General features: G+C 46.4%; 1 protein-coding gene across 1 annotated transcript; it reads left to right on the top strand.

Annotated features, from left to right (window-relative positions):
- The first annotated feature begins 121 nt into the window (after window positions 1–121).
- On the top strand, window positions 122–12,329 carry LOC100124145 (MOXD1 homolog 1). The gene is made up of 10 exons (XM_008209468.4): window positions 122–582; window positions 660–1,135; window positions 8,202–8,354; window positions 9,567–9,743; window positions 9,818–9,904; window positions 10,185–10,637; window positions 10,728–11,146; window positions 11,225–11,415; window positions 11,500–11,630; window positions 11,706–12,329. Exons 1-10 carry the CDS (start codon window positions 354–356, stop codon window positions 11,868–11,870), a joined length of 2,481 nt encoding a protein of 826 aa, XP_008207690.1. The 5' UTR covers window positions 122–353; the 3' UTR covers window positions 11,871–12,329.
- The last annotated feature ends 178 nt before the right edge of the window (window positions 12,330–12,507 follow it).

The following is a 12,507-nucleotide window of genomic DNA, read 5'->3' on the forward strand; positions in this document are numbered from 1 at the left end:
GGCAGAAACGCGCGCGTCAAGCTGCAGGTAAGCGGCGGCAACGGCAGCAGCAGCTGCTGCTGCCGTTGCCGCCGCCACCACTGTCGGGCCTTTTTCCCCCTCGGCAGCCGCTCGAGAAATTAGTCCCGGCGCAACTGTCCTGCACGCAACATGCTCGAGGCGAGCGCTTGTTCCGAGCGAAAGCGCGCGTGCTGCTTCGTTTCTTCTTACTTCGATTGATATTTTGTGAATTAACAGTGCTTATCAACGTTCTTATTTTTTCCATCGAAATCAGTACTCGCGTGTACTTACGGTGTGACAGTGTATAGGGAAAAATTCCGATATTAGAGTATATAACAGTGTTTAGTGTGAAAATGGAGTGGTCGCTGCTACTTCTGACGTTGTCCTGCGCGGTGTGGCTCGCAGGAGCCGACCTCATGGACCTCTATGTCCAGCACATGGACGAAACCATGGGCACGAGGGCCTATTACGATCGGCTTAAGGCCTCGCGACGGGCCCACGTTAACCGGCAGAGGAGAAGCGTTCTGGAGGGACGCGGTTTCAGGGTGGCCGATCAGGTCAGCCAGAGGATCGACGTCAACCGTGAGTTTAATTTTTACGACTGACTAGAAGCTTATACCGATTCATCCCTAACATAAACGATATTCCTCCCCTCACAGGCGTTAAAGTCAAATACGTCCCGGACAGCGACCTATCCCTGGACTACACTCACCCGCAGCCGCAGGAGTCCTATCCCGACATCGAGCAGAGCTTCGATTCCGACAAAAAAATCGACTTCTCCCGCTTCATCGACAGCGTGCAGAAGCGGGAGCGGAAGAAAGGCCGAGCGCCGAAGAAGTACATTCCCGAGATGAGGAACTTGGTGTTCCCGCTTAAACGGCGGCCGAAGCGAAGCTCTAACGAGCGTCAACTGGAGACAGAGGCGAAGCGCGAGTTCACGCGTTACGAGAGATTAGACAATGAGGGCAACGTTGTCCTCGAGTGGGATCCTACCGATGACGAGAACGTCACCTTTCGAGTGACCGCTAAGACACTCGGCTATATCGGCTTGGGCTTCAACGATAAGAGCCACATGATGGGCGCTGATATCGTGCTCGCTTGGGTCGATGACCATACGCGGATCGCCACGCTTTTGGTGAGTTGAGAGATATAACGAGTTACGTTGAGTATTTTGGGATGATTTATCGCTATAGCCGAGGAAGTTTCATTAATATCGCGGTGTCTCCAAGACGCTTGTATGTCGAATTTCGGAACCATTAATAAAGATGGCAATCGGCCAGCGCAGAGAAGAACGGATAACGCGCGCAGTCATCGATAACGATGAATGAACCCTCCATTCATCCCACATCTGCTCGGCGCTATACATATCTATGATAGACACGTTTTCCCTTACACACACATACACCAGTTTGTCGCTGGACGACGCCGGGCATATTAATGGCTGCTCGCGAAACGCTGCACCGACGCGTGACAAGAAGGAGAGGAATTAGCATTTCGGCGCCGATCTTATCGCTCCTATAGATAAATAGGAGGTAGTGCGGCCGGTTCGCTTTACTTTTTAATTTTTCAGCGAGGGTGCTCGCTCGTGGCGATCTGAGATACATATAAGCGTGGGGAAATAGTTCCTTTGTGTTTTAATTTATTCAATTAGTCCGCTCTAGATTTCATTTCGATACGGAGCTGCAGCGAAATTCAATCAAACAGTCTTCCTTTAATTCCTCGGCTTTATCGCGCTATCCTTACTCTTTTCTCGTCGTCTTCGCGCTTGTTTCAATACCGATCGTTTTTCTCTCGCTCAGGTACACACACACACACACACACACACACACAGAGATACACCAATATACCTGTTGCTGGGGGAGAAAGAGAGAATATATCGATGTGGGCCGCGAAAGTCCTTTTTACTAGATCGACGCCGAGATTTTTCAGCGCTGCACACCGGGGTCTCTCCCGGCTTTTATCGTGTGTAATTGCTTCGCGCTGCACTTGGGAGGGAGAGAAAGAGGAGGCGAACTTTCGGATCCACTGCTGCCGCTTGATTTATGCCTTTGTATAGTTTCGACCGCGGTCAAATGAGGACCCGAACAATTTGTTACCTAAGCTTGTTCTTCTTTTTTTTTTTTAAGCTTGGCAGCGAGAATTGTTTAGCGTTAATTGTAAATTCGATACAAAAGCCTGACGTAGAAAACAGGTGAGACGTCCCATTCCGCATACGTAATGCAGCGCTGAGCTCTGATGTCTCTCTCTCTCTCTCTCTCTCTCTCTCTCTCTCTCTCTCTCTCTCTCTCTCTCTCTCTCTCTCTCTCTCTCTCTCGGTCTCCCACGAAAAACGCCGCGATTCGTCAGGCTCTATAGGTCGAGATCGATCGGCTCTTTTTCGACTATTCCTCATCCTTGCACGGAGCCTCAGAAAAAAGCAACCGGTACCACATGTATTTGAATTTTTCGGTAATCGACCGAAATCGACGTATTAATAAGCCAACGTTAATTCGCTGCATCGCTCGGGCTATAAAGCGCGTCAAAAACTCGTCACTCACGGGCGGCGTTGCGACGATGCAGCTTTTTTCGCCTAGTCATTACTCAGTCACAAGCCCCTGCGGGATGTGTCTCAGTTCCGAGCGTAAGAAGCCGTGGAAATCTTGTAATTGGGGCTATTATCTCGCTCTCTGTGCGAACACTTTCTTTCGGGGGAATTTCGCTGAGTTTTCGTTTTATCACGCCATCGTTAGTTAAATCAGGTGACTGCACTCTTCGGCTGCGTCTACAGTCATCCAATTTGATTAGACGAGGTGTAGAAACATGAATAAAAAATAAACTACAGAAACGCGGGTTACATAAGCAACCCAATAAATCATCCTCGAAACGAGTTCGCGCTGCATCGCACATATGAGCTAAAAAAACGAAAACGAGGTCCGAAAGCGAATTCCCACAAAACGTCGTGCCTGCAGCAATCAAAAAGGACTTTGACGTCGGTTCTGCGAACGAAAGATCTCTTCGGATATCTCGTTCTTTCTCTCCCTCTCTTTTCGAACTATAAAGACGATTTACGCATAGCCGGACGTGAGTCAGGTAGCCCCGCCGTGACAGAGATTCCGCGCGTCGTCCCTCTCTTTCTATACAGCACGATTTCGCAGCTCGAAAATTGTTAATTGGAATTTCGACGACGACGACGGGACAAATGAAAAGGTGGAGAAAGAAGAGAACCGGCTTCTCGGAATTCCTAATCTTAATTAAATTTATTTGCATTACCAAGTGTGTGTGTGTGTGTGTGTGTCTCTCTCTCTTTATAGACGGTAAATCGAAGTCAAGCGAGAGCTGTACCTGGTTGAGAGGATCGTGTAGCTTCTTGTAGCTTTATAAGCGAGATGCTTCCCTCGCTAATTGCGTTATTTATTTTCGAGATTTCGAGAGCTCGATATGCTTCTCGGTGTCTTTTGAAACTGTACAGGAGCTAATCTTGAATGATTAGGGAGCCATTAGAGCGCGGTGGATATTAATAGAATATACATTAACGTATACTATCGCAGACCATCAATTAACCGAAGGTTTATCCAGCCATTAACTCATCACCTTCTTCTTCTCTCGGCTTCTAATCCTTTTCGAATGAGCAAAATTCGGTTTCTTTTTTACGGACTATAAACTTATGTAATTACGGGTCTGATACCTCTCTGGGCTACTGTATAATACGGCTTTTGGTTTTATATATGCTATATAGCCGCTACTGTTCAACGCCGACGCAGCGAATAACTTTCGAACACGATATAATGACACACCGAGACCTGCTCTCGGAATTCCATATCACTTTTGAAAATTCGAGGCATATCGTGTGTGATAAGAGAAAAAAAATACAACTCCAATTTCCATATTTCGATTCACACGGATATACAAGCCAACCTTATCCGCTCTCTCTCTCTCTCTCTCTCTCTCTCTCCCTCTCTCTCTCTCTCTCTCTCTCTCGAATCCTTCCAAAACACGCGCTTAAACGCATTATGCAAGGAATATTCATAGCGTCTTATACACGTGCGGTTTCGCATTCGCGTGATTCCATCGTCGTCTCGGACCTGCTCTTTCTCTCTCTCTCTCTCTCTCTCTCTCTCTCTCTCTCTCTCTCTCTCTCTCTCTCTCTCTCTTTCTCGAGGCTGTGTGTATATCCAAAAAGAGGCCCCTCCGGTCAGTCAAGGCCTCGCGCGTAGTTGTCCGGTCCCGCGGCCTCCTGCCGGTTCTCTCTTTATGTTACTCTCCTTCGTTCCTTCCTCTGTAGTTTCTCTTTCTCTTTTCGTGCGATGTGAATCTTCGCCGAGAGAAAAAGCTCAGTGGGAGATTGTTAAATCGATATATTCAATTTTGCAATCGGTAACGAAGAACGATGTGTTCTTCTCATTTTCTAAACTCCCGAAAATCCTAGCCGGAAACCTCGCCGCGACATGTTCGCAGAATATATAATCGCAACGAAATCCGGCATTAGCATACGGCGTACGCACACACCGACGACGACACCGAGAGAGTAATCCGAGGTATGATTTACGGTTCAGCCCCGACTTGCGCGCGCGGGGGGAAGGTATATAAACCGGTCCGATTCCGAAAAGATCGACCGGCTGGCGGATAAAGTGCACCGAGCGCTGCATTACACGAGCTATTTGTCCCGGGCTCAACAGACTCTCTCTCTCTCTCTCTCTCTCTCTCTCTCTCTCTCTCTCTCTCTCTCTCTCTCTCTCTTTCTTTCTCACTCCCCCGTATGCGAGTATTATAATACTGCTGGCGGTCCTCCTTATTTCCAGCGCACGTGTGTGCTCGAGGGCTATTCTTTGCTCTATATATTTCTCGTGTGTGTGTATATGTGTGTATCTTCTTTCGTTCTTTTTTGCGGTCATTGAAGTTTCGGCTTTCAGCCCACTTCGTTCTCTTCGATTAAGCTAAACGTTCTTGTTTCGCGTATTTGTTAGCGTTTAATGCGTACATTCGTTCATCTCGTGTCTAATTTTTCCGCGTGCACTTTCTCCCCCGGCAATTTACGCCGTTATGAAAACGCTACTCGTGCATTTATTTGCACGCGCAATGAAGACTTCGCGGAAAGGCTCGTGAGCGTCGTTCAATTAACTTTTTGTCTTCTTCTTCTTAAAAAATAAACTCTCGCAGCCTCGCGCTGGAAGTCTCGCGTTTTTTAATGAATAAACTTATAGAGGCTTCGAGCGTGTGTAATGGTAAACTTCGGTTTTATCGCTTTATTTATGCTCATCGTTGCACGTTTAGTACATAGTTTCTGTAATAGAAATTGATCGTTATACACTATATTAAATTAAAGCCCGTTGCGGAGGGCGGAAGATGATAAGCCCAGTCGAGGGGAACAAATTATATTTCTCTGGTCGCTACACTTTACAGCCGCCCGCGAGAGGAAAATAAAATCTCGAAGTTGTTTGTTCGAGAGGAAGTATCGTCGTCTTTAAATTACTGATATATTACCGTTGAGTATTTAAATTTATCACGATGCATTTTTATGAAATTTTCTGCCTCTAGGCAAAACCTCTCAACGCCGAATCCTATAGTTCGAAAAAAGGGCCAGCGCGTGCGCGGCTGCTTCTTTGGCAGCAGTTCGCGGCAATTAGAGCGAGACGCGTCATTGTCTCTCTCTCTCTCTCTTTCTATCTCTCTCTCTCTCTCTCTCTCTCTCTCTCTCTCTCTCTCTCTCCGGTACTTATATATTTCTTTCGACTCGCTGCAAAAGGAAGACCTCAAGTTTTAAGTAATCGCCCCGAGCGCGGCCCAACACGAAACTCTCTCCACGCTTCTGCAGAGTGTTTTTCTTCGCTTTTTCTCTCTCTCTCTCTCTCTCTCTCTCTCTCTCTCTCTCTCTCTCTCTCTCTGCAGCGCAACGCGGTGTTTGCTCTTTGTTTTGTCTTCGGAATCGGTCTTCAGAAGATACTTATTAGACGACCGGTTTGATTTATCGCTCTTACGTTTTACAATTTGTTGTTTATGCAAAGATTTTCGAATCTCATGATACGTATACAGCTACAGGTGCGCGGTGATTAATAACAATAATAATGCATCAGCAGCAGCACGAGGAAGCCGATGCATATATAAAGTGACAGGGCAGATTACGCGGCTCGTTAAAAGCCGACGCGCTGACGGTTTTCTCTCTCGCGTATGTATCATTCAATTCGCTGATTATTCCCGAGCTACTCGTAAAACATGCCCGTCTATATAGCGCGATGAACTTTAACGACTTGACTCGCCTGTATTTGCGCCTTATGACTCTGCTGCGCTAGAGTTTTGCCGCTGCTGTAGAGTTCTGAGGGACGATGAAGAATATACACCTATAAATGTTTCGAAATAAACGATAAACGCGCGGCTCGCTGTATTCATATTCATGAGAGATTGAAATTCGCGATTGAAAATCCGGACGGCACCTGTGGATCAACAGATGTTCGCGAGTCGTGTTAATTCTCTTAAGGCTTTGTTTGATATCAGCTACATGGATACCGGGCAGCTGCTGCGCATATCGCACGGCAGATGGCAATGAGAGAAGGACCCTTGAATACGACGGTACATATGTTTGACTAGTGAAGCGAAGTAGTGCAAACAGACTTTTATAATATTATAGAGAAAAATAAATTCGACGTCGTTTAACCTGCTCACTTTTCCGGAAAATGTCCCTCCCTTTCTCCAAATTCTATATTTAGAACGGTATACCCCTCTTCTCCCTCGCGATTGAAAACCGCCGGCTGAATGGAAGAGATACGAGGATGCAATTTGCACCCTCGTCCGCAACTTGATTTCTATCCATTGAGAGAACCGATGAGCCTTTAATTTCACTTCCTTACAGTCCCCTGCGCGTTTTAAATCGAATTTTCCGAGAAAATTCAGCAGTAAAAAGTATGAATTAAAAATCGTGAAAAATCATACGCCGGTATCATTATCAGCCAAGCGTATCCCGGAATTCCGAACAATCGACTCTCGAGGGGCTTATAAGGACGAAAAAGCGGAAGAGGCCGGAACGGGGGAGTGGACGGTGTACACAGAGGCTCGATATTCCGGAAAGTCAGAGAGGGAGAGATGCCGACGCGAAGATTAATTTTTGACGGATGCGTGACGTCACGGCTCGGTAGCCGCGCGCACGCGCTTCCTGCATTAGCATTTCGACCGTTTGCGGAGGATGTTGAACTTTATTTTTTTTTTCTTATTCTTTATAACTTACACGTGAAGAAGAAACGCAAACCCCTTTTATTCCCTGTCCGACTTCCTGAAAATCCTTCCTCCTCACTCGGGGCTATACACCTCGAGCTGCGCGTATTATACTTACATCTCCGCTCGTTACGCTTGGCTAAAAGGGCAAAGCGTCGAGTCGTGTGGCAAAAAGTAGAAGCGTCGGTCAGCATCGCAGCGTGACGCGATGAGGAATATATAGGTGTAGGCTCCGTTTGCTATACACGCCCCTGCTGCTGCTTCTGCCTCGGCAATTATTCGGATTCATTATCCTCCGAGAGATGCGCGCAGTTGAGAACAGGAAAGGCTGTACTTCCCTCGAGGCGGTCTCTCTTCGCTGTGTTTGCTTTTGTGCGCGCGTCAGGATTTTACCTGCGGGGATGTATACTGCGTTAGGAAGGAGGGACAGTAATTTTTGTTGGTGGAAACGTTTTTTTAAATTGTTATCGCTCGTTATTACGCTGGATGTTTTCGTTTTGGGTGGGGGGATCGGATCTTCCGATTTCGAGAGGGTCAACCACTTTGCAGCTTCTTAATGCGAATCGACACGCGAGGGACGGAGGAAAACCGCAGAGGGAATTCGAAAAGAATAAGGGGATTCCTCGACGGCTGTGTAGGAAGTTCCGCTATACTGCAGATGCGTGTATTTTATGAGAAACAAAAAACTGGACTTGCGCTGTATAGTCCTATAGGACGTGAGAATGAAGTTGTGTAATATTATAATATTGATATGAGTATAAAAAAGTTAATCTTTAAAATAAACATTAAAAACTCCTCGCTCGACTCAAAGTATAAAAATAAACCATGTCCAACCCATCGCTCCAAATATTATCTTTTCATCCATTCACCAGCTCTCAATACACGTATGCGCACATAAACGTACCGCAAAGCCCTGAAAAAAACTCTTAAGAATACACAGAAATATACGCATCCTTGTACGCACTCAAAACGAAAAAAAGAAGAAGCTTATGGGAACCTTCTTTCCACGTCTGTTTCAGGATTCTCACGGTGTGGAGAGCAACAACGCAGCACCGGAGACTGACGCTTCGCAGGACGTCCACTTGCTACACGGCTCTCAAAACGACACCCACACGGTCGTCACTTTTACAAGGAGATGGCAGAGCTGCGACCCTCAGGACCGTAGCCTCACGGTGAGTCGATGTTTACATTTTCATTTTGCTCTCTTCAAACGTACGCGTTTGCGGTTGCTTGATTTATTTTACGATGACGCGCTATGATTCGAATCTCGGCGTATGGCGTTTAATTAATTCGAACGAAGAATTTTGCAATAGCCGTAGGAAATGTTTTATCTTCATCTGTTCAAGCAGACATTACACACTGCAGTGGATTCACCGTTAGGCCGAAATGAAAACAGATTAACGGCGGACCTATAACCGAGAGAAAAAAGATACGCCCCCTATTTTTCTTCGGCGTGTCCCTTCGTTCCAAAGGATGCCGCACACAAAGACACGCAGGCGATGAAACGTGCTATTTTTTAAAATTAAGCGACACTCTTTTACGGGGAATCGCTCGTGCCTATTATATTATGCGGTTTCTGCTCGTATTTCAACGATGTTTATCAGTCGAATTAATAACAATAAGTGAAATTCGTGTATAATTTTAAATGACACGAAAACGAAATTTTCAAGGATATAGTTATACAAAACTTTAACTAAATCCATATCCAGCCAAAGCAAACACCCGAAACATCAAAAAGAAAATGAGTTCCTCCGCGTCAGCAGATGTTCGACACGCATCCTATACTCTCCCCAAGAGTCATTCTATATTTCCGACCACGTGCTACGGACAACCGCATCTATCCTTAAAAGGAAAAACGTTATCTCTCTAAAATAATAGGCTTCGCTTTGTAACTACGTCGAGGAAAAAAAAAATAATAAATCGATCGACTCTCCGAAATACGCCGAAATTTTTCGCAGCTCCGCTGGCCCGTATCCCTCTGAACCCGTGAATTGATATGCCAAGCTCGATTGTATTTCAAAGGCGGCCCGTGTGTACCGCATAGAAGAATTCGCGCGCGAGGTATGTCGACGAGAGCCATTAAAATATTTTTAATCGAGCGCAGACCGACGCGACATTTATTTCTTTCTCAATTTTTTTATTCTTGCGATTCCTTGTGGATTACGTCGAGCCGTGTAGAAAAGATTTCTTTCGATGAACATTTATTTGCTATTCTGAATGTGTGTACTGAAAGGAAAATTTTACTCGGTATTCAGCAAACTGTCAAAACTTTCCCTTCAAATCCTCGGCGTGTATAATAAGCTTATAACCAAGCGCTGCATAACAAACCAAACCCTAATCTCCTTCAAACTGGAGAGAGAATAAGACAAGGACACATTTTTCAGGGCGACACTGTTCGAGTTCTGTGGGCTTTGCACGAGAGCGATCCCGAGTTGAACGCCGCAAGATTCCACGGCGAAAAGCGCGGCGGTCGAGCTCTGAGACTGAAAGCACCTGCTCCTCATCCGCCACCGACAATCGACGACCCCAGCATGATCAAGTGGGACGTCAAGCTTAACCAGGTAAGAATTTTTACGAGTTGCTATGCGTTTCTCAGGTAGTTTCAATGCTAACGTTCGATGTTTTTATTCCGCAGTTCTCCGTGCCAAACAATTCTGACACGACCTATTGGTGCAAGATCTTCAAGGCGCCGAAGCTCCAGCGCAAACACCACATGATTGGGGTGAGTTTAACGATTTAATGTAAAGTCGTTCGACGGTTGCGGAAGTCGCGTGTTGGTGTGCCTCGCTCGTATAGCTCCTTTCCCACGAATGATGCCACCGAACCCGTCGCATATCTCGACTATCAATCGCTTCTTTCTCCGATCTCTCGTGCAGTCGCACAGCTTGAATTTTAATCGATCGCCGCTGACGTGCGCTTGTATTTTTAGAAACCCCTACATTTGCATCTCGGAGAATCGCGTATTGTAAACTTACACTCAAACGATTGTAAAATCATTGCAGTACACACCCCTGGTCGAGGAAGCCAACGAAGGCCTGGTCCACCACGTGATCCTGTACGAGTGCGCCTCCGACCCGATCCTAGCGGAGCACTCCAGGATGCACGGAGCCCACTGCTACAGTCCAACTATGCCAGTCCAATGGGCCAGCTGTCTCCAACCGGTGCTAGCTTGGGCCCGAGGTAGTCGTGGCGAATGGTTCCCTGAGCACGTTGGTCTACCCGTGGCCGAGAACCTCGAGGGATCGTACTACATGCTGGAGGTTCACTACAACAACAAGTTCGGCAGGGAGGTCATCGACAGCAGCGGAGTTAGGCTGCACCTGACGCCTAAAATCCGGAAAATGGAGGCCGGAATCTTTGTGGCCGGAGTCGCGGTTAGCCCGCTGCACATGGTGCCGCCGCAGCAGAAGGAGTACGCCACTGCCGGCTACTGTACGCCGGATTGCACGAATAAGGTAAGAAGGTTTATTTTTTGTAAATAAAAAATCATATAGTTTCTTTTATTAGACTGAATTTATTAACGGATATTATTCATTCATTCTCAGATGTTCGACAAAGAGGGCATCAACGTGGTCTCCGTCGTCCTGCACTCTCACCTGGCAGGTCGTCGTTTGGGCTTGAAACACATCCGTCAGGGCAAGGAACTACCTCCGATCGTCCAGGACAACCACTTCGACTTCGAGTACCAGCAGTCTCATACCCTGGAACGCGAGGTCAAGATCCTCCCGGGTGACGAGCTCGTCGCCGAGTGCGTCTACGACACTCGCGGAAGGACCAAACCGACCTTTGGCGGATACGCAGCTTCGCAAGAGATGTGCCTCGCTTTCGTAGTTCACTACCCCAGGACACCTCTGGCCGCTTGTTACAGCATGACTCCGGTGAAGGAGTTCTTCAACGCGCTGAACGTCCAGAGCTTCAAGGGGATGACTATGGAGAACGCGGAGAACCTCTTCTTGTCGACGACGTGGGTGCCTTTTATTTTTGCGTTTGGTATAAGAGACGTAGGATTTTGGTTCTAATGGTTTTGGTTTCTCTATTGCAGGACGGAAACGGTGACGTTACCAGTGTCTCCGAATCATCACACGCCGAACTATCCCGATATTCGATCGAACGATAGCTCCGATATCGACTTTATTAAACGGATGAAGTCTGCTCTTATATCGAAGGGAGACTACATCGACTACGACGACATCTTCGGGATACTCGTCATTGAGAAGCCTGACGAGTTCGCAGGTGAGGCATCGATTCATCGCTTTTCTCTCTGTAATATTTTGCATGAGGAGATTATTTTATAACGTAAATTTTCGTGAATTACAGGCCACTCGCTGTCCGACCACATGTCTGCCCTTGCTTGGAACGATACTGCGCTCTCAAAGTCCATCGAGAACAGCCTGTATTACGGAAAACACGCGACCTACTGCCGTACGAGGGAAGACAGATTTCCAAGGGTAAGTTCACAACATCATACAATTCATACCTGTTCGTTCATCGAATAAAATAAACAAAATGTTCTCCATTCACAGACACCAAAGGAGCACATGTTCCCGAACTTCACAGCCCTGCCCGTGAGCAACGACACGAGCTGCAAAGAGGTCCAAGCAGCCTACGGCTCAACCGCCAGCAGCACCACAGGCAGTATTCTGTCGACGTTCCTGGTCTTACCTCTCTTGCTCGTTTCGCTGTCTTGAGGCGAAAAATCACCTCGAAGAGAATTGAAGAAGTACCGGAGTACTTATCTCCGCCGCGTGTACATTGCCGATGCCCGTGTATTATATAAATCGAAGCCCATTTATTTATTGCGCGACGCCCCCGTAAATTCGTCCCGCTCGTGGATGAAATCGACCGTTTGAAACAGGTCGAGCGTGTAAAGTTATTTGACGCTAGAGTCTATGGATTATCTCGATTCTTTCGAAATGTTTTTTCTCATGTTCTCGCGTAATGCATTTGCGACGAGAAGGAAGTTTTCTGCGTTGGGTTACGCGAGAAGGAGGATCGACGAGACTTTGTAAATATACTTGTAAGCGAAGCTTGATAATTACCAGATGATTAGGTGTTAAGAGATTTTTTTACGACGATTGTAAGTGTAGATAAATGTAATGATAAAGTATACGTTTTTTTGTAAAATAAATTTTAATTTTTAAATGATATTTTTTGAAATCTTATTGCCCCTACTTATCCTGCCTTATCCTTCATTATCCTGGTAGAAATATTTGAACGAAAAATTAACGTAAATTAAAATAGTTCAGAGCTCTATTTTATTGTACTTTTACACTAAAGCTAATCTAGCAGCAAATCGAAAAACCTATTACCTTTACAACAACAACA

This window comes from Nasonia vitripennis, chromosome 5 (assembly GCF_009193385.2).
Source record: "Nasonia vitripennis strain AsymCx chromosome 5, Nvit_psr_1.1, whole genome shotgun sequence".
NCBI classification, from domain to species: Eukaryota; Metazoa; Arthropoda; class Insecta; order Hymenoptera; family Pteromalidae; genus Nasonia; species Nasonia vitripennis.